The 20,003-nt window shown below is 47.2% G+C and overlaps 1 protein-coding gene across 1 annotated transcript; it reads left to right on the top strand.

Moving 5' to 3' along the window:
- The first annotated feature begins 2,707 nt into the window (after nt 1–2,707).
- Umod (uromodulin) lies at nt 2,708–15,588 on the top strand. Its single transcript, XM_038316531.1, has 11 exons — nt 2,708–2,872; nt 4,457–4,588; nt 5,680–6,465; nt 6,550–6,657; nt 7,839–8,047; nt 8,914–9,062; nt 10,814–11,059; nt 12,309–12,471; nt 13,068–13,149; nt 13,826–13,867; nt 15,364–15,588. Exons 2-11 carry the CDS (start codon nt 4,495–4,497, stop codon nt 15,423–15,425), a joined length of 1,941 nt encoding a protein of 646 aa, XP_038172459.1. The 5' UTR covers nt 2,708–2,872; nt 4,457–4,494; the 3' UTR covers nt 15,426–15,588.
- The last annotated feature ends 4,415 nt before the right edge of the window (nt 15,589–20,003 follow it).

The raw sequence follows: 20,003 nt of genomic DNA, 5'->3' as shown, positions 1-20,003 counted from the left end.
GAGAAGATGAGGGACCAACAGCATCCATGAAGGATGCCAAGAAGTCATCTAGTGTACATAACTGGCAAGAGATGACAAGGATTGAGGAAGGTAGGATGAGCAAGAAAATGACCGATGGAGACACACCAAAAATGGTCTAGCTATATTGGATAAAAGTAATGGTTCTTTTCTTAAAATGTGGGTTTTAGTATGACCATAAGTCAAGGCCATCAGCAAGGCGACACTGCCATCAACAAGTTGTTTGCTATGTTCATAGATCCTAAGATAAGGGTATGTGGTATGCCATGGAGGCCAGGGGAATGGAGGAGAAAGGTATGTGCAGAAGTACCAGAGGAGTCAGGAAGGAAGGGAGCAGGGGGGACAGGAATGCACAAGTCTTTGTTTTTTCTTTGTGTGTATGGTGTGCTAATGTGCATAGATGTGCACATGAGCATGTGAAGGCCAGAGGTCAATCTTGGGTGCCGTTCTTCAGGCCCTATCTACTTTGTTTTTGAGATTGGTTCTCTCACTGGCCTGGAACTCATCAAACAAACTCTACTGGTCCTCCAGCAAGCCTCAGGAATCTGCATGTTTCTGCTTTCCAGTGCTGGGATTATAAATGCACACCTTCATATCCAGCTTTTTATGGGAGTGCTTGGGGATTGAACACAGGTCCTTATGTTTGTGTGGCAGACACTTTAGTGACTGAGTTACTTTCCTAGTACCCTACTGAGGTTTCTTCAGTTTGGAAAGGAGGGTGGGCTAAGCAAGTCTAGAAAAGATTGGTTTCTTGAATTTCAGTGAGTTCTGGGAAATGGCAGCTGTATTCCATTTGCTAATTCCCGGCTGTCTTCCTGGGGTGAGCAGAGCAAGGAATAGTAGTCCTGCGTGATAGCCCCACCAAGGAAACAAGTATGGCTCTTCAGTGGTTGGTGGACATAGGAAATGCTCCTTGTAGCAAGATGTCTGCATCTCCAGGAACTAGCTAGCCCAGGAATATCCACCCTCCCAGAACTAGCCAGACACCGAGACTGGAAAACATGAAATCTAGAAACGAGAAAACATGGTGCTAGCTAACACTTAAGAGTAGACGCTAGTCCAAGCTCTCCTTTCTCTTGCCTAAAGCTTTGCCAGAAAACCCTGCAAGGCACAGAAAAATCTTTAAATCCAGGAGGGATACCAGTGATGCTAGAGTAGCCCTCACATGGGCCCTTGTAAGAAAGGCATAGGGCACCAATAACTAGAGTTACAAAGAGAAAACTACGTGGGAAATAAACAAATGAGGTGGAAATGTTCTTTTTCGTAAAAAAGAAAAAACTGCAAAAGTGAATAAGAAGATATTTCTCATTGATTTTTGGCAAAGGAGATGAAAAATTGGTTAAAGCGATGCTAAAGTTATACTCAGAAGTAATTTGGACTAGAGGAAAGGTTATAATCATTATTACATTTTATTGCATTGTTTGCGGCAGGGTCTCATGCAGCCCAAGATGGCTTCAAATTCACTATGTAGCTGAAATGGCCTTGAATTTATAATCCTCTTGTCTGTACTCTCAAGCGGTCTGACTACAGTATGTACCACCACACCTAGTTTATGCTGTGCTAAGGACTGAGTCCAAGGTTTCATGCATGCTAGACAAGCATTCCCATAACCGAGCTGCATCCTTAGTCCCTGAGACTCATTTTAAAAATATCACTGGGATGTTGTTTGGAAAGCGCTATCAATATTCTTAAAAGTACACACTGTTTTGATCCAGAACTTTCACTTCTAGGAAATTAAGAAGGGGACAGAAAAAGTCCCAAGCAAAAGTCAATGTGGTTGTCATGGTCATGCTTCTTATGCAGTCAAAGTGGACATGTATTTGATATTTTTCAACATACTGACATCTATTCTACCAAATTTTGGGTTGTCACCTACATGGGATTGGGTCAGAAGGTATGTGTGACTTGTGGCTCGGCCTCTAGTGACCCTATCTCTGTGACTCCCTATTAGCAAAGCATCTGTCACAGAGTTGGCTCGAATCAAACATCACCATACATTTCCACCTGTATCATCTCTGTCAGCCACTGTCACTGCTCATGTGGAGTGAGGGGCATCTCATTTCAGAGGAGAAGAAAATGGTCTCATGAAAGAGAAAACAAATTCCTTGGGATACAATTCATGGAGGACCCAGGCAAACTCAGCCTGTTCGATTCTAAGGTTGTTTCTCAGCCCAGGGAACCTTCACTGTTTGGATCTCAGCCTTCTGTCTGACAGAGGATGTCCGGATGGTATTGTGGACTGCTGTTCTCAGCAACTCTCCTGCTCCTGTCTGAACTCTGGAGAAGAGAGCTGATCTGAGGCTGTTCCTCAGAGCAGGTGTGTATTCCAGACTGAAGCTAGTACTCCTTTTATCCTAACACAGGGATCTTTCAGATACTGTATTCTGCTTGGTCTCCTGGGCTTGGGTCCCACCTTGTCCTTGCCCAGAACCAAGGTTTTAGATACTGTCTTCTGCTGGGTCCCCTGGGCTTGGGTCCCACCTTGTCCTTGCCCAGGACCAAGGGAAAGCTCAGCATTTTGGCACTGCTTTGCCAGTTAATGTCTAACTGAGGAATGTCTTGCTGCCAAAAGTTGAAACACGGAGACCTTGTATTCCCAGGAACACGTGTGACCTTCAATGTCAATAATTTTGTGTCTCTAACTATTAGGGAAAAATAACAACCATGGTCTCATGGCTTGGAAAAGGTGAACACTATGCCAAAAGGAAAGAAAAATTCTGCCCCCGCAGGAACAATCTCAAGGAGCAGGAGCAGAGAATAACTGGAGGAATGAGTGCCTGCCAAGGGCAGGTGTATATATATTGATCAGAAGCACCTACTTATGAATGGACCAGTCCTGTCCTCCTGGGTTCAGGTAAGGCAAACTGGAGCTGTCATCTCCTGGATCCACTTCTTCTCTATCTACTCTCTTTCTCCTTTAGGGAGGTGGGAGAGGAAATTTAGCATCTGGATACTGGGGTAAGAGCAGAAAGATTCATTACTCCACTGATAGTCAACTTTGTGATCTGTGACATATCAACTTCCTTCTCTTTGAGGCAAAGCTTTTGAAATAGCCATGCAAGATGATTTTCCTGCATCCAGTGGTTTTCTTGAAGCACACACTATGTGCTAGATACTGGGCTTGTGGCAGTCAACAAAAGCATCTGCTATGTGCTGGGTCCTTGCTTTTGTTTAGTTAGCCATAGGAGTGCTATAGTGCTTTTCAAACTATATCATGTAGTTTCTACCTGAATTTTCTTCATTAAATAGACCATGTCAGCAGGCAACACACATTGTAAGGATAAGAGTTATCTTATAAACCTTTACTTGTGTCTCTGTGTGTGTTTCTTATATCTCAGACTCAGAAGGTGAAAGAATATTTGTTTTTTTAAAAAATATCTATCATTTTATTTATGTTAGTGTATGTGTGACTGCATGAATTTATGTGCAGCATTTATGTGTGGGTACCCACTGAGGCTGGATTGGAATTACAGACAGCTGTGAGCTGCCTAATGTGGGTGCTGGGCACCTGACCTGGGACTTCTGCCAGAGCAGCGAGTGCTCGTCACTCCTGAGCCATCTCCCCAGTCCCGAGAACATTTGTCATCGCAGTACAAGTTCTTTGAGCAGAGAGAAGCAGGCCCGACAGTTCCTATACACCAGCCAGTGGAAGAGAAGGTCCCTACTGCACAGACGAGAAGACTAGAACCTGTCACCTGGTGTCACAGTGCTGTGAGAGGTGACTCAGGGACTGGCCTCTGTTTCAGCTCAGTTTCCAAGAGTCTACCTCTGATGCCATCCTCGCTTGCTGCTGTAAAACTTAGGGCAATACTAGTATCCATCTAGAATGATTTTGGCTGTTGCAACCACAACCATTTTGAAAAACATTAATATGCCATATTGTTAAGTTAGTCATCTCCAGAGTTCCTTATCTTGTGTCTTTCCTTTACATGACTTGTCTAAAGATGTCAATTGTATTCGTTATTCTGCTTGGTGTCTAGCTCCTTGTTTGGCACAGAGCAGCCAATCAGTAACTATCTGTTGTATGAATAATTCGGTGTGAGCAAACTGTAAGTTCAGACAATCAAGAACAACCTGTAAAAACCCAAAGCTGCCTCTAATAAGGTTCTGAGTAGAGAGCACCACCCCATCTTGTGATTTTTTGCTCCAAACAAAAGATTCAGCTCTTCATAATGTGCAGTACATGGAGCATGGGTGGATGGGTATGGGGTATGGGGTATGGGTAAGGTGCAGGGGTGTGTCCACACACACAGAAGCCCACCAAAGCTAGAGCTACAGCCCGGCAGTTTTCCTGATCAACGGTGCACAACCGAGGCATTTCTTCTGTCTGTGGGGAGGGGAGTTAGACCACACATGTGCCTCACTCATCTCTGCTCTCGGGATTCCAGGCATCAGAAACACAAGGGAAAACACCTAACCCATCATTACCTTTGGGCAGGTGTTCCAGTACCAGAACTAGAGGGACGAGCAGGAAGCATGAGGTGGCTGTTCTCTTTGACCTGGTTGCTGGTGGTAATGGTGGTAACCCCTTGGCTCACTGTAGCTGGAGCCAATGATTCATCAGAAGCAAGTAAGTGTGAGTACGAGTGTTTGTGTGTGTGTGTGTGTGTGTGTGTGCATGTGTGTGTGTGTGCATGTGTGTGTGCATGTGTATGTAGTACCGTTCCCTGAGCTTAACTGAATCCTTAATTAAGTAAATCCTTAATTAAGATTAAGCAATCTTAATCCTTCTTTTAGCGCATTTGACATGATCTGTATCCTAAGCCCATTTCATGGATTGTAATGTGCCGAGACCCACTCAGAAGTTCTGCCAAGATGCAAATCCTGCTTTAGTATGTCTGACAAGAGGCCCGAGACTCTGAAGAAATTACAAAGTTTGGGTGATGCTGATGTTGGGCTAGAGCATCTCTGAATCCTTCTTGCGCTTCATTGTAAAGTCACAAACATGCGCAGTTACATAAGCGAATTGAACAGCCCTGGGTAGTTGATAGGCCCCTCTTCTTTAAGTGTGGGGCCGTTCCACCTGGCTTCCATCCTGGAGTAAATACAACTGTGGGGTCGTGGTTAAAAGCACATGTTCTGTGGTCATGCCATGTATGTACATCATGTTTGGCAACTTGTGAGGGACTTACCCCTCTGAGTCTCAATGTTCATGTCTGTAAATAAAGATAAATCAAAAGGGGGCCGCTGGTAAGTAAGCTCTAGAATAAAGGGTGCACATCCTTGTGTCTGACACGCAGTAAATGATGCTAAACAACTCTTTCCTTTCCAGTGTTGAAAGCAAGTGTGAATGTCTTGTCAAATGGGCTGGGAACAGTCTTCAGAGAGAAGGGACACAGGGCAGGGTCTTGGTGAAGGCTGCAGAGGCAGAGAGAGGACCTGGGCAGACTAGGAAGGAGTGGCAGCTTCGTCACACATCCTCCCCAGTTACCGAGGATATTGTGTGTTCTGCCCTTGGATCTGACAATGTGGACATTTTAAAAGAAGGCACAAAGGAAAGGCCATGCTTAACTAGATGAATAGGAGAATCTACTCGGTTGGTTGGATGGGCGGGTTCCAGGGGTGCCAGTAAGGTAACCAGTACTTTAAGAAGCAAGAAAGAATCTGTTTGGGTGATATCTGCCCAGCTGCCGGGTTCTGAGGTTGTGCTTTTTCTGCCAGCAGTAAAGTGTTCCGAATGCCACAGCAACGCCACCTGCATGGTGGATGGAGTGGTCACAACATGCTTCTGCCATCTGGGTTTCACCGGTAACGGGCTGGAGTGTGAGGACGTGGATGAGTGTGCCATCCCTCAGGCTCACAACTGCTCTGCCAACAGCGTCTGCGTGAACACACTGGGTTCCTACGCGTGCGTCTGCCAGGATGGCTTCCGTCTGACGCCTGGGCTGGGCTGCACTGATGTGGATGAATGCACAGAGCTGGGACTCAGTGACTGCCATGCACTAGCTACCTGTGTCAACAGGGAGGGCAACTACTCGTGCGTGTGTCCCAAGGGCTACGAAGGGGATGGTCGGCACTGTGAGTGCTCCCCAGGCTCCTGTGGTCCGGATATGGACTGCTTGCCCCAGGGTCCGGGGGGAGCACTAGTGTGTGTAGACCCCTGCAACTTATATGAGACCCTGGCCGAGTACTGGCGCAGCACAGAGTATGGTGCCGGCTACTCCTGTGACACACATTTGCAAGGCTGGTACCGGTTCACGGGCCAGGGTGGCGTGAACATGGCCGAGACCTGTGTGCCGGTCCAGCGATGCAACACAGCTGCGCCCATGTGGCTCAATGGCTCGCATCCGTCGAGCAACGAGGGCATCGTGAGCCGCACGGCCTGTGCGCACTGGAGCGGGCACTGCTGTCTGTGGTCCACAGAGATTCAGGTGAAGGCCTGTACAGGTGGCTACTATGTTTACAACCTGACGGGGACCCCCGAATGCAATCTGGCTTACTGCACAGGTGAGCAGAGCTGCACCCTACCTCCTTGGTCTGTAGGAGTCTAGAGGAACAAGGGGTTGACTGTTTGTCTTGATGATGTTTCAGATCCTGGCTCCGTGGAGGGGACTTGCGAAGAGTGCGGGGTGGACGAGGACTGCATATCAGAAAACGGCAGATGGCGCTGTCAGTGTAAAAAGGACTTCAATATCACAGGTGAGGCCCAGAGGGAGATGGGTTGAGAAAGTGATCAGCGCTTAGGGGTGAGGCTCATGCTTGTGTGGGTCTGGGACCAGAGGATACATAGCCAATCAGTGAGAAGGAAAGGTCACTAAGACTCTGGGTTGTTTGGGGCTCCTCCTCAATGGGCTCCAAAGGCACCCTAGGTAACCAGAAGTAACCAGAAATTACCGAGTCACCCGCCACATCAGAAACTGACTGCAGCTGGTCGTTCTGTGGCCAGTGCTGGATGCTGGCCGTGGGCCAGGGCCTCTCTCAGCCAGTTTCATCATGGTGTCATTGAAGATGGTGAGGTCTTTTCCAGACTTGTGTCAGACCGTCTGATGTTGCTTGTTTCCAAGTACTGTCTGTGTAGCGAAATGTGATGAAGACGTTCCTCTCCAGTTTGGTGGGATTGCTTCCTTGAGCTTGTCAGGGTGTGGGTGTCTTTGTTGCATTTACAAGTAAAATGTCACAACGTTAAATGTAAAAAGGAGCACAATGGTAAGGAAGTCATTGCACTTCTACAGATGTGCAGTGCTCCACACTGAAAAGGAAAAATTAAGAAACACTTCCAAAAAATTGAAACTTACTTGAGAGTCTTTGTCTCTCTATCATATAGGTCCTAAGGAATGAATTCAGGTAGTAAGGCTTGGCAGCAAAAACCTTTACCCACTGAGCCATTACACCACCTCCCGAATACTTGAAAAATAAGGAAAAATTCTAGTTATTCTTTATTGCCTACTCCAAACTTTGAGCCTGCTCTTTATCTGAGAGGGAAACTAACCAACAACATCTTCAGAGTCACTGCCAATGGGAAGACTGGCACCTGTGTGTAGCAAGGATACCAAAGGGTGGCAATTAATGTTTTCTTTTTTCTCTTTTTTTCTTTCATCTTGGTTGGATGTTGTTTAAGGCAGGGCCAGAAAAAGACCCTCAAACTACCTTAAATTGTATATACAATGCACTCTTAGGGGAACATGGAGCTGGATGGTTGATGATTGGATCCACACAGTGATGTTCATAATTTAATTTTGGCTGAGAGGGGACTATGATTAACCCAAGGCATCTTCAATGCCACCATCTGATGGCCAGTCCAGCAAGCATGCTGTGTCCCGGGGGATGTGTCTGGTCCTGGAGGAGAAGATTCCTAATCTTGTTGTATCTGGCCTTTTCAGATATATCTCTTCTGGATCACAAGCTAGAGTGTGGGACCAATGACATCAAAATATCCCTCAGCAAATGCCAGCTCCAGAGTGCGGGCTTTATGAAGGTTTTCATGTACCTGAGTGACAGCCAGTGCTCGGGCTTCAGTGAGAGGGGTGAACGAGACTGGATGTCCGTGGTGACACCTGCCCAGGATGGCCCCTGTGGGACAGTGTTGAGGGTAAGTCCTTGCCCGTGGTAATATCAGGGTTGGAATGACTGGTGCCTATTTAAGATCTAAGTCCACACCTTGTTGGATCTTTGGGTGAGCTGTTTGACCTGACTAGGTAACTTCAACACGGAGGGGTTGCCACTTCTCTGTAGGGATGTTAGGGTTAAATTAATCCATGTGTCTGGTGTGAGCTTGATCTGTAAGAATGACTCCCCATTCTGCAGATGGGAAAGGAAGGGCTAGGCTGACAATGATGGCTTCCAACCACTAAGGTTCACAATGGGACCAGAAGCAAGCCTGTCTATGTTCAGGGATCCCAAGAAGAGTGTCACCCCCAGAGGCCTCTGTGAAGATCAACCATTAAATGTTTGTGAGGCTGGCACCTAGTTTCCTCTTGACTCCATCCCTGGAAAGAAAATGGGGATAAGCAAAAGGAAAGGAGGGGAGGGAGACATTGCCACTGTCAAGGACAGTGTGAGATGAAACGTGATTCTCAGTTTTCAAGAGGAAACCTGCAGGTTTGGAACTAGCCCAGGTTTTATGGAGAACCCACAGCCACCATTCAGGTCTTGTAGATCCTGTGCTCTGCATGGATGGACTCAATTCTCAAGGAACCGTGAACCTCCATCCCTTTATCCACAAAGCAGGAATTCAGCAGCTCTGCCTCTTTAGGTTGTGGGAAGAATTGGTAGAACAATGCAGGAGGAGAATGTAGCTCAGTGTCTGGAACATGACGTCTGCTCCTAAAGTGACTGTTATTGTAACACAGAGACTGGGAGGGCAGCTTTCAGGGCTCCATAGACCAAGCCATTGGCTATAAAGCTCTGCTTGGGGTCTCATGTCTCTTTCTCCTTACCTCTCCTCACCCAACACAGACCAATGAAACCCATGCCACCTACAGCAACACCCTCTACCTGGCAAATGAGATCATCATCCGTGACGTCAACATCAGGATCAACTTTGAATGCTCTTACCCCCTGGACATGAAAGTCAGCCTGAAGACCTCCCTACAGCCCATGGTCAGGTGTGGCCATCAGGGGTCTCCAGTGCTCTGGGGAGGATTCACCCCACAGCCCTGCAATCCCTCAGCCCCTCATTCCTGAGATCTTCAGCTGCCTTGACAAGTGGGAACTGGCTTTGGAGTCTAGGGGTGCAGGGTTGGGAGGACACATAGTGAGGAATTCCAGAGCCTAGATTTCAACCCAGGCTCTGCCATCTATTAAGTTGATAGCTTTGGGAACCCATAGCAACTGTCTAACTGATGTCTTCATTTACCAGGGGGCTTTAATAATACTTGTGTGGCTTTTCTTAGGACAATCATGTTCTGCAAAGGGGATCAAATATCAGTCTCTGTCTTTTCATAAAGCTTGGGTGGCCCTGCTTCTGGAGGGGATTCTGAACAAGCATAACTTTTATTTAGATCTCAGCTTCCATTCTTCTCTGAACTGAAGATCTACGATTAAAGAGGCATTTACAGATCTCTTCAGAAGTGCCTTTTTTGGGTAGAAAGGTAGCTAGCTGGAGATGCGAACCAGGGATGCTCCATCAATTTTGGTGGAAAGTAACATCTCATTACTATGTAAAATTGAAAGTCTTTGAATATGATGGGCCACAGGCCACTGATGCTCTATGATGGGTCACAGATGCTCTATGATGGTCCACAGGCCACTGATGCTCTATGAAGAGCCACTGGCCACTGATGCTCTATGATGGGCCACATGCCACTGATGCTCTATAATGAGCCATAGGCCACTGATGCTCTATAATGGGCCACAGGCCACTGATGCTCTATAATGAGCCATAGGCCACTGATGCTCTATAATGGGCCACAGGCCACTGATGCACTATGATGGGCCACAGGCCACTGATGCTCTATGATGAGCCACAGGCCACTGATGCTCTATGATGGGCCACAGGCCACTGATGCTCATGTGGGAAGGATGACAGCTGCAAACACTAGTATTCATTGAGCATTTGCCATACGGCAGAAACATGTTAAGGATGCTGGGCTGATAATGTGTGTGACTTGCTTATATTGGGTTATTGGATGGAGTACAACCTGGCAAGGTAGTGCCCTGGAGTAATGTGACCATGTCCTAGGCCTCCCTTCAAGGTGCCTGAGAGCAACAGGTATGTGAGCAAGCCTCTCTGGGGTCAAAGATGTATCAGACTGTTCTCTCTTGTGAAGCAGATACTTGTATTGTTGGGCATTTCTCATGAACCTTATTTTATGTGACACCACTCTCTCTGTATCCTGTGAGAGATCAGACAGTGAAATTCACACCAGTGTGAGTGTTTAGATTAAAAACAGCCCATTTATAAGGCCCGATCTGATGTCGGTATTGGAAGGAACACCTTGACAGAGCCTCAGAACTCAAGTCTATAGGGCTCCTGATAGCTCATCTCTTTCTACCTGTTGAAGACTGAGACTCAAGAAGCCCAGGAAGGTCCCTGAAGAATTTATTCTATTTTGAAGGATGGTAGGAAGGGGGCACCCACAGTGCCTTGGACATGTGACTCAAGATATGGTCTATGGATCTGTAACACCAGAATCACTGATGATGAGTCCCACCACAGACCTGCTCAGTCAGGGAGGGCTTCTCTCCAGCATCCCCTAACACCCCATGCCTCTGAGTGCTCACAGAAGTCTGCCAAGCAGTGGTGAGGGGTCCAGGCCTGCTACTGAATGAGACAGTCCGAGAATACTGGTCAGAAAGGGTAGCTGTCTGCGCATGTTCTCAACCTGGTCCTCTAACGGCTCTTCCTCCTCTGCAGTTCCCTGAACATCAGCTTGGGTGGGACAGGCATGTTCACCGTGCGGATGGCGCTGTTCCAGAGCCCTGCCTACACACAGCCCTACCAAGGCCCCTCTGTGCTGCTGTCCACAGAGGCTTTTCTGTATGTGGGCACCATCCTGGATGGGGGTGACGTGTCCCGGTTTGTACTGCTAATGACCAACTGCTATGCCACGCCCAGTAGCAACGCCACAGACCCTGTGAAATACTTCATTATCCAGGACAGGTAAAACGGTGGATTCTATTTGGATGGGGATGGGGGTCATATTTTTAGAATTAATGGGAGCGGGGAAATACATCTTTATGTTCATCCTCCTTTAGCTTAAATTTAGCATTTTGACCCAACCCTGTGGACCTACCTATGCTATTCAGTCGTTTTTAGGTGCTATTCATTAGGACTCCCTAGATCTAATTATGTAACACATTATCAACTGTATTTTCACAAGTATGTAAAGCACACATATCAAATGTTTTAACATTTTAAGAAGTGTGCTTTGATTTAAGTGGTTTTCTTGGTATTTCTTGAAATATCTTATTTTTATACAATATGTCGTCATATTTGAAGAGGGTTGCATATGTTCACTGGAGGGCCAAGTGGGCATCCCTGACTTAGAACGTATAAGAAATCTGATGGAAAGGCAGGCTCAGAGCAACAGGCAGGCCGTGCCCAGCTGGGAAGAGTAAGGGATGGGCATGGTTAGCCAAGGAGCGGTTGAAACTGGGAGGGTGCCGGTGTGCTGTCTCTTCCTTGAGAGGCTATAGATAAATTAAACAGATATTTTGAAAGTCTGCTGTGTACCAGACTTTGTGGGTACCATGGTGAGGGGAAGAGATGAAATTACCTACCCTCATACAAATTAAATTCTGAAGGCAAGACAGTTAAATGGAAGTGAAATACACAGTGAAGAAGAGGCCTTTGGACAAGTGAAGCAGGGAGGGAAAGGCTTTGCAGCCCACACTGCAGGACCTGCCCAGAATGCCTGGCACACACAGAGCTTCTTCTGCATGTTGGTTTGTTTGGATGCTGCTGTGCGCATTGCAGATAGGTACACACACTTTGGTTGGCTCAGTGGCTGGCTGGATTCCCTCGTTTCTGTGATTACAGACATACATTTGACAGCATAAAATACTTAATAATTCTTGAATATGTTTCCTTGTAAATGAGAACGAACTTCTGGATTGTTCCAACTCTGTGGTCGAAGAATTTCATCATTTTTCTTTAGCCCTAGTCACAGGCAGCGCCTATTGTGTGCCTCACTCTGTTCTAAGCGCTTTGAAAAAAAATAACGTAATCCTCAGTTATCTTTTAACATTATTCCCATATGTGTATGGAGACGTTGAGGCACAGAGAAGTTTAATCAGCTGCCCAAAGTCACACAGCTAACTGATGGCGACGTGGCATTTAAGACCAAGAAGTAGAGCTCCAGAGTCTTGGCTTAATCAACCCCACCGGATGTCTTAATGTTCCCATTCAGATGTCCAAACACAGTGGATACAACCGTTCAGGTGATGGAGAACGGCGAGTCCCCTCAGGGCCGGTTTTCTGTTCAGATGTTCCGGTTCGCAGGAAATTACGACCTTGTCTACCTGCACTGTGAGGTGTATCTGTGTGACGCTGTGAATGAACAGTGCAAGCCTGTGAGTCATCTCCCTTCCTCCTCCTCCCCCACAACAGAGCGCTGGAACCCCCTCCCTCCCACCCCCTCCCCCCGCACAACAGTCTGCAGGAGTGCCTGTCTCTACCACCAAGACATGTGGCCAAAGGCATAAAGGAAGACACGTATTTGTGGCATTTTCCTATTTTAACATAAGGGCACATAGCTGCAAGACAGAGTGGGCAGGACCAATCAGGACACCTGGGCTACCTGGCAGTCAGGAAACAGTGGTGATATCAGGGGGCTTGGCCAATAAGTGGACCTTATTAGCAGACTACAAGCTATTCTCCCCATAGCAGTAACTTAAATCTTCAGTGCTGTGTGCAACTCAGGTGTATTCAAACACCACAGAAATTCACCGAGGGAGCTACTAGCTCATTTCCTCAATTGGAAAAGCTCAGTGAGCTGAAGTGACTAGTCCACAATCCCAATAAGGACTGGGGCTGGGATATGATCCACTATCTCCTGTATGAGGGAGGAGGATGCTCTTCTGAGCTGGCTGCCCACTTTTCATGCCAGGATCACATGTCACCTTCCTCTTAACCATGAGTGATTTTCTGTGTCACCCTTCCCCTGCAGAGCTGCTCTGGTACTAGACTGAGAAGTGGGAACTTCATAGATCAGGCCCGTGTCCTGAACTTGGGCCCCATCTCACGGCAAGGTGAGAGATTTATTCTTCTGTCATGTCCCTGAATGGGGAAGAGTCAAGGTAGCAGAGGCTGGCTTCTTAGGTCTGACTGGGAATGGAAGAGTGAGGAACAATGGACTATCAGGGCGATGAGCTGCCTTCTGCTTTTACCAATTCTAGTGCAATCATTCATTCGTCCATTGCAGGCACATGCTTTGGTGCTTGCCATGGTTTAGCATCTTGTGACAAGAAGAACAGATCCCACTGCCTTGGATCTTCTGGATCATTTTGGGGGAAACACTGTCCAAATGGCACCATTAAGACGCGTAGAACTGCAGTTGCCTTGAGCGCAGGGAGAAAGTGCACACAGAGTTTGAAGTTGTTCTGACTAAGGAACCAGACCCAGTCTTGGTGATGGGGAAGACTAGGGAGAAGCCAGCCTGTTAGGAGAACTGAGGGGAGCTAGGCCAGTGGTGGTGGCTAAGCTAGTATAAGCGAGGCTAGCCCTGTGGAACTGTGTAGATCCCAATGTGTTTTCTGTCTTTCTTCTGAAAGCATTATGGATGAGGCTTTCTTCAGATCTAGTGTGGGGGAGTGGGCTTCAGAAAGATGACCCTGGCTGCAAGGGGAGAAGACAGAGGGAGCTAGTCTCAGCCTCCTTGCAAGCCATGCACCTCACTTCTCATGAATCTTTCTGTTTCTCCCAAAGGAGTCCAGGCCTCTGTATCCAAGGCTGCTTCCAGCAACTTAAGTAAGTTAGTAACTTGAGTAAGCAACGTAACTATCCTTTCTGTATAGTAACCTGCTTCTATCTGGGGTTCTTAGTGGACTGGAGGGCTTAGCCTTCAGAGCCTGGGCTGCCAAAGGTGACTTGTTCTGGAAATGACTGGACCTCAGCTGTACTCATGTGCACATTTGTGCTGGCTCATAGTAGTGTGTTGGAACACAGGTGCAACCCAACAAGCTGAGAGAACACAGTATCTAGGTTTGTTTGCACATGTTCCTATCTGTACACAGATACCACACACATTTACATGTGTGCATACTTGTACATATCTGCATACACACAAAGCATTCACATTCCTATCTGCACACACACACACTCACATGTGTATGCACAGACCACACATGCTCCTATCTGCACACAGATCACATACATGTCTGTATACAAACCACACACACTCATATACACACAGATCGCACACATTCACATCTGCACATATATTTACGGGCATACAGACCATACATACTCACATCTGCACATAGATCACCCACTTTCATGTCTACACACAGATCATACACACTCATATCTGTGCACACAGACCATACACATTCATATTTGCATACATATCCCAATACTCATATATACACATACATATCACAAACGTTCATGTATGCACATGCTCATTACACACACTTCTATCTGCAGGCACAGATCACACATGTTCATGCTTTATACAGAGATATACACACAGTTGCAGTTGCCTGCATGCATGTAAGCGACTCAGATGTCCACATATATCCATTACAAACCTCTTCCCCAAGGCCATGCACACCTGCCCTTTTCTTGGCACACCCTGAAGCTGAAGCTCATCTCTAACACCTCACAAGCTGCTCCACAGGTTACAAATATTTGCTGAGAGCTATCATTTGCCAAGAACCCATATTAGTCGTGCACTGAGCCTATCAGACAAACAAGAAGCTCCGTATTTTGAGTCTTCAAGCCTCAGACCACAAAAGTCAGGAACTGGTGACATTGTTGCTGTCCTTTTCTGCTGCCTGCTGCCTGATTTGTCACCCCAGATGAAAACTGAATCCACACAGCCATTGCTGTTCTTGGCTTGTGGAACCCGGGTCTAAGAAGGCTGTTATGATGACCTGGGGTTTGGCATGAGCTCTGTGCCCCTGAGCGCAGAGCTGGAAAGTACGGTTCTCCCATGACATAGGTGTGTCCTCTGTGACTAGCCTTCAGGTCTCTGGGGGTGGTTGGGTCTGTTATGTGTTGCATGAAGGGCACACGCCAAGTCCTTTAGGAGACACTACTGTTTTTTTTTCCAGACTAGTCCACATAGAATGGAGCCTGAATCTACCCCACCCCCACCCCGTTTAGTGTAGACAACTGTTTTGAACTTCCTTGTCCAGATAGGGTACCTTCCTTCTTGGCTAGTCTGTAGGAAAGTGTCTTACGTTACTTTGCACGAAAGTCCACCAGCACCTGCCATGCCTCTCTAATTGTTTTCCTTTTAGGGATCCTGAGCATCTGGCTGCCTCTGTTTCTCTCAGTCGCTTTGACCCTGATGTCTCACTGATGGACAGAAGGAAACCTGGAGTGGCTCCCAGCTCACTTCCTGCCGGCCAGGAGGGGAGATGCAGGCTGGTTTCTGGCCATAGGAGAGGACTCACACTGCTCCCAGATTGCACTTACTCTCTCCCTTTAATCCTCACTCTCAAAACCTAGTTGTTATCTTTCAATGCTGCTCTCTCTCCAGATGGGACTTGTGGTACATCTGCACACGGAGCCCCTGTCTCCTTAAGGAATAATAATAATAATAATAATAAGTTTAAAACATCAGCTTTTGGAGTCATTATTTCAAATCTTCACTGAGCACACCACCACTGTGGGCACTGTCTGTTGTACCGAGCATCACATGGTGGGACTAAAGCAGACCCTTTCCCTATCTTAATGGACTTCACAGACACTCCAAGAAACTGGGATCTCAGAACAAAAGTTCTGCTATGCTACCTTAGAAAAAACACACAATGTGTCTGAACATCACCTGTATAACTATACACACACACACATACACACACACACACACACACACACACACACACACACACACACACACACATCCATCCATCCTTCCATTTGCTGAGCTGCTACTGTACCAGTTACTAAGCTATGCCAGGCATGTAACAGTGGATACAGACCGTGAGCAATGACTCAGAACTTGAACATGCAATTCCTTAGGCTGCCAGGGACTCCAGACATGGAGAGTTTAACAGACAACAGGAGATGGCTGATTCTTTGCAATGGGGGCAGTCAAGAGTGCTCTCACAAGGACACACTTGGCTTTTCCACAAATGAACTTTGGGGACTTCACACGTTCCAGGCTTACACTGGATGCTGAGAAACATTGGCAGATGAGACAAAGCCTGTCCCTGTCTCCGGGCATCTCAAGTCTTAGAGAAGAGATGTAGAAGCAATGGCAGGTGTCTTGTGTCTCCTTAGGACTCCTGCTCGCTAGACTTCTACAGCCAATCCTAAAGCTGCAGATCTTCTCTCAGACCCCAGCAGTAGAGGAAAGCACACCCAAGCCTTTTCCATGGGTAGAGAGACTTTGTGGGGCTTTATCCATGGACAGGGACCAGATCCCATCCATGCTCAGACACCCAGAGATTCCAAAAGTCTCTAGAAAAAAAAGTGTCACCAATGCTGATGGGAACTCTTTTCTCTGACCCAGCTGGTTCCCTGGCCTCTCACTGGGCCTTCCCAGGGTAGCCAAGGCCTCAGATCAGGGAAAGACACATGTGTGAGTCCAAAGCAAGGGCTGCTGGAACAGTATGTCTTATGTTAAGAGCTCTTATCTCACACAGACACGCACAGCACATGCAGGCTTCTTGCTATTATATAAGAGCTATGCAGGTGACCCACAGGCTAGTCCAGTGCTATCCCAACCACGATTAGTCTGTGTTCTGTTTGGGCCGGGGAGTCCATACGGAACGGTCTGTGCTGTGACTCAGGAGCAGCAGGACTTGAAGGGAAGGTCTGGGGCAAAAGAGAAATGTCACAATGCCATTTTTGCCCCTTCCACGTCTTTTCCTTTCTTGCTTTCTGTCTGCTAGTTACACAGCTTAATATAGCCCCTAGTTATTAATTAATTAATATTAATTAGATACCAAATTAAATGCCAGACACTTTTATGGTAGTGAGGAAGTAGCGAATTATCAAAACAGCCACTCTGGTAACAACAATACCTTGAAATAATAAGCATGCAATGTGACAAGTGGTGACAGGCACGGGGGAGGGGGAAAAGGCAAGCACAACATAATAGTCCAATAGGAGTGCCGTTTCACAAAGAAAGAACGGTAGGGTATGATAAGGTATGGCCTCCCTGACAGGCAGGAGTAAAGGAGTGAACCAGCCTGCTCGGGACAGCTGGAAAAGATTGTCCCAGGTAGCTGGAATAGTAACTGCAAAGATCCCGAGGCAGAAACTTGCGTCTCTCCATCAAGGCTGACGACACCTGGACATGGGACACATGACTCATGATAGGGGACCTAGAATATAAATTTGCTTTTGTCCATTTGTTTACTAAACAAATGCTTTCTCAGGGAAGATCAAGAGCCAGGTCCTCAAAGCGACTGCAGACTTGACAGACTAGTTACCAGGCCACGGAATGTGATTGGAGTTGTCCTGGAGAGATGCAGGGACAGAGCAGAGAACCAGACCGGATGTAGAGCTAGGTTCTCCATCCTAGCTTCCTGGCAGAGGCGATAAAAGGAAGAAAGCTGAGCATGGAGGAATCTAGGCAGGGGGAAGATTATGCAAGCATTTGGGGATGAGAAAGAGTTCAGAGAATCTGGCATTGGCTGAAGCTGAGCTGGTACAGCGAAGTCGGAGTAGAAACAGGAAGTGTAAACAGGGTCAGATCCCCAGGGCATAGTGAGCTCACAGCAGGGGATAAGACAGGCTGAAGAAACGGAGGCCAGAGAGAAAGCACAGAGACCAATCTGTAACCAACACTAAAAGCACCCTCTCGCGAGATAGAGACCTACATTTAGACTGGTCAAGTGAAAGCCAAGAAGACTCGATAGAACCAAGAGGAATTGGAAATGCAGAACGAAGAGCTTCCTGGAATTGAGGCCCGAGGAAGAAAAGAGTCAAGTCTCCAGCTTGGAAGACTGGTGAGCAGCACTGCCGTCGGCCAAGGTGGATGGTAGACAGAGGGAGAGGAGGGCAGTCAGGAGTGCTGATGGACTCCAACTGAAAGCTGTTGAGTTTGAGGGACCTCAGGTGTCTGTTCCCAAGAGGAGAAGCTCAGAAAGATCTGGGGACTCAGGAGAGCGATCTAAGATGGGACTCAGCGTGTCGGGGAATTTGAAATTGAGCTATAGTTTGCATCTAAAATGGCCTTCATGGTCCCTTCTTTCCTGCATTTGTTCCCCAGGTGGTGGTGCTATCTGGGATGCTGTGGTGCCCCTAAGAGATGGGGTGCAGTTGGCAGAAGTCCACCACTGGGGGCAGACTATTCAAGGTTAGGTCCGAGTTCATGCCTTCTTTTTCTCTCTACTTCCTGGTCTTTGGTGATGTGAAAAGCCTCTGTCACATGCTCCCATTGCCATAGACTAAACTAAACTGTAGTACTCTCAGCCATCATGGACTGAAGCCCCCTGTTCTGGTTGGTCTTCTGTCAGCTTGATACAGGCCAGTGTTATCAGGGAAGAGGAACCGCAATTGAGAAAATAGTTCTATGCTACTGGCTGGGAGAGGGGAAAGTCCGTTGTGTTTAAGGGTGAAGCCCCTGGTCGGTCAACTACACCCCCAGGGGACACCCATACATCCAGGAATATTTGGGCAGTACGAATTGGCCTTGGAGGAAAAAGAAGACATTAGGTAGGGGACAATGGGACTAGATCTTGGAAGACTTGGGCAAGGGACTAGATATGACCAAACTTTTAAAGTCTTTTTCACAGTTCTATGCCTTCTAATGTCTAGGCTAGCCCGCATATTTTGAGGACTTGAAGGGGCGGCTATACCAATGCTGACTTTGTCCAAAAGCCTTGGTCATCTCTTTCCATTCTACAATTCAGCCCGTTTCTTAATATGCCATTGGAAATGGGGTAATGGCGTTTCCTCAACCCCCTTCCTTCATTCTCTCACACTCCCTGGCACCAGATGAATAAAGAGGAAGTGCCCTAATGCAATTAGCTCGGAGCAGGCATTACACCGGACACCTACTGAGCAAACAAGCCTATTTGGTTTCTGTCTACTTTCCTCTGGGCATTTTTGCTTCCTTCTCACTCGTGTTTGCTTTGTGGGAATGAACATGGCATTGGTTTTATGAGTTTATTGGAGGATTAGATGAGAGAAATCGTGATTGCAATGATGACTGGTGTAGGCAACCTTAAGTACATATTGCAATTGCTTGCGGAGAACCATTCATGTGGAATAGCACCTTCTGGAAGAGTTTCCATGCAGGTGGCACAAAAGCCCTCCTTTCGCTACCCTTACGGTAAATGGCTTATCTTACCTACGTCTAACAGGCCCTAGCGCCTGGGAACTTAGCGCCAGTCCAGCCTCAGCACCAATCATGAAGAGCCACATGAGTGGGGAGTGTCAGTATAAATGAAGCAGACAGCAAGTTCTGTTCCCACGCTGGGCAGAAGAGGAAGGAGCCTCTGGGTTCTTCGTTTACGGTAAGTCCTGCTCCAAGGCCCAGCAAGCTTTCTCCTCACCTGCAGGTGAGTTTCACCCTCTTTACCTACTTGACTTGCCTGGGGCATCTGTAAACTTTCTGAACCCAGAAGTGATTCTGGACCTTAGCCATTGTCAAATGTTCCCCCAAATCAGTCAGCTTACAGTCCCAGCCATTGGCTGGCTCTGGCCAGCTTATATAGAACATCCTTTCCCTTCCTACTAAGAAGAAAGACACAGGTCTCCACTTGGGTTAGCGACTCTCAAATCGCAGCCCTGGGTGCTTCTCTGACCCTGCTCTCTTGTAATGACTCATGATATCCCATCAGAAACAGGTTTCTAGCTCCAACTGAACATTTTTTAGAGGCTGCAAGAAATCACCTAGAGGTCTCCTTTCAGGGCACAGAAGGATAACTGCCACCTGAAGTTGACATACATTTTATCTATCTATTATTTACTTGTTTCTTTG

The sequence above is a fragment of the Arvicola amphibius genome, chromosome 1 (assembly GCF_903992535.2).
Source record: "Arvicola amphibius chromosome 1, mArvAmp1.2, whole genome shotgun sequence".
NCBI classification, from domain to species: Eukaryota; Metazoa; Chordata; class Mammalia; order Rodentia; family Cricetidae; genus Arvicola; species Arvicola amphibius.
This window is presented reverse-complemented; position numbering and strand designations above follow the sequence as displayed.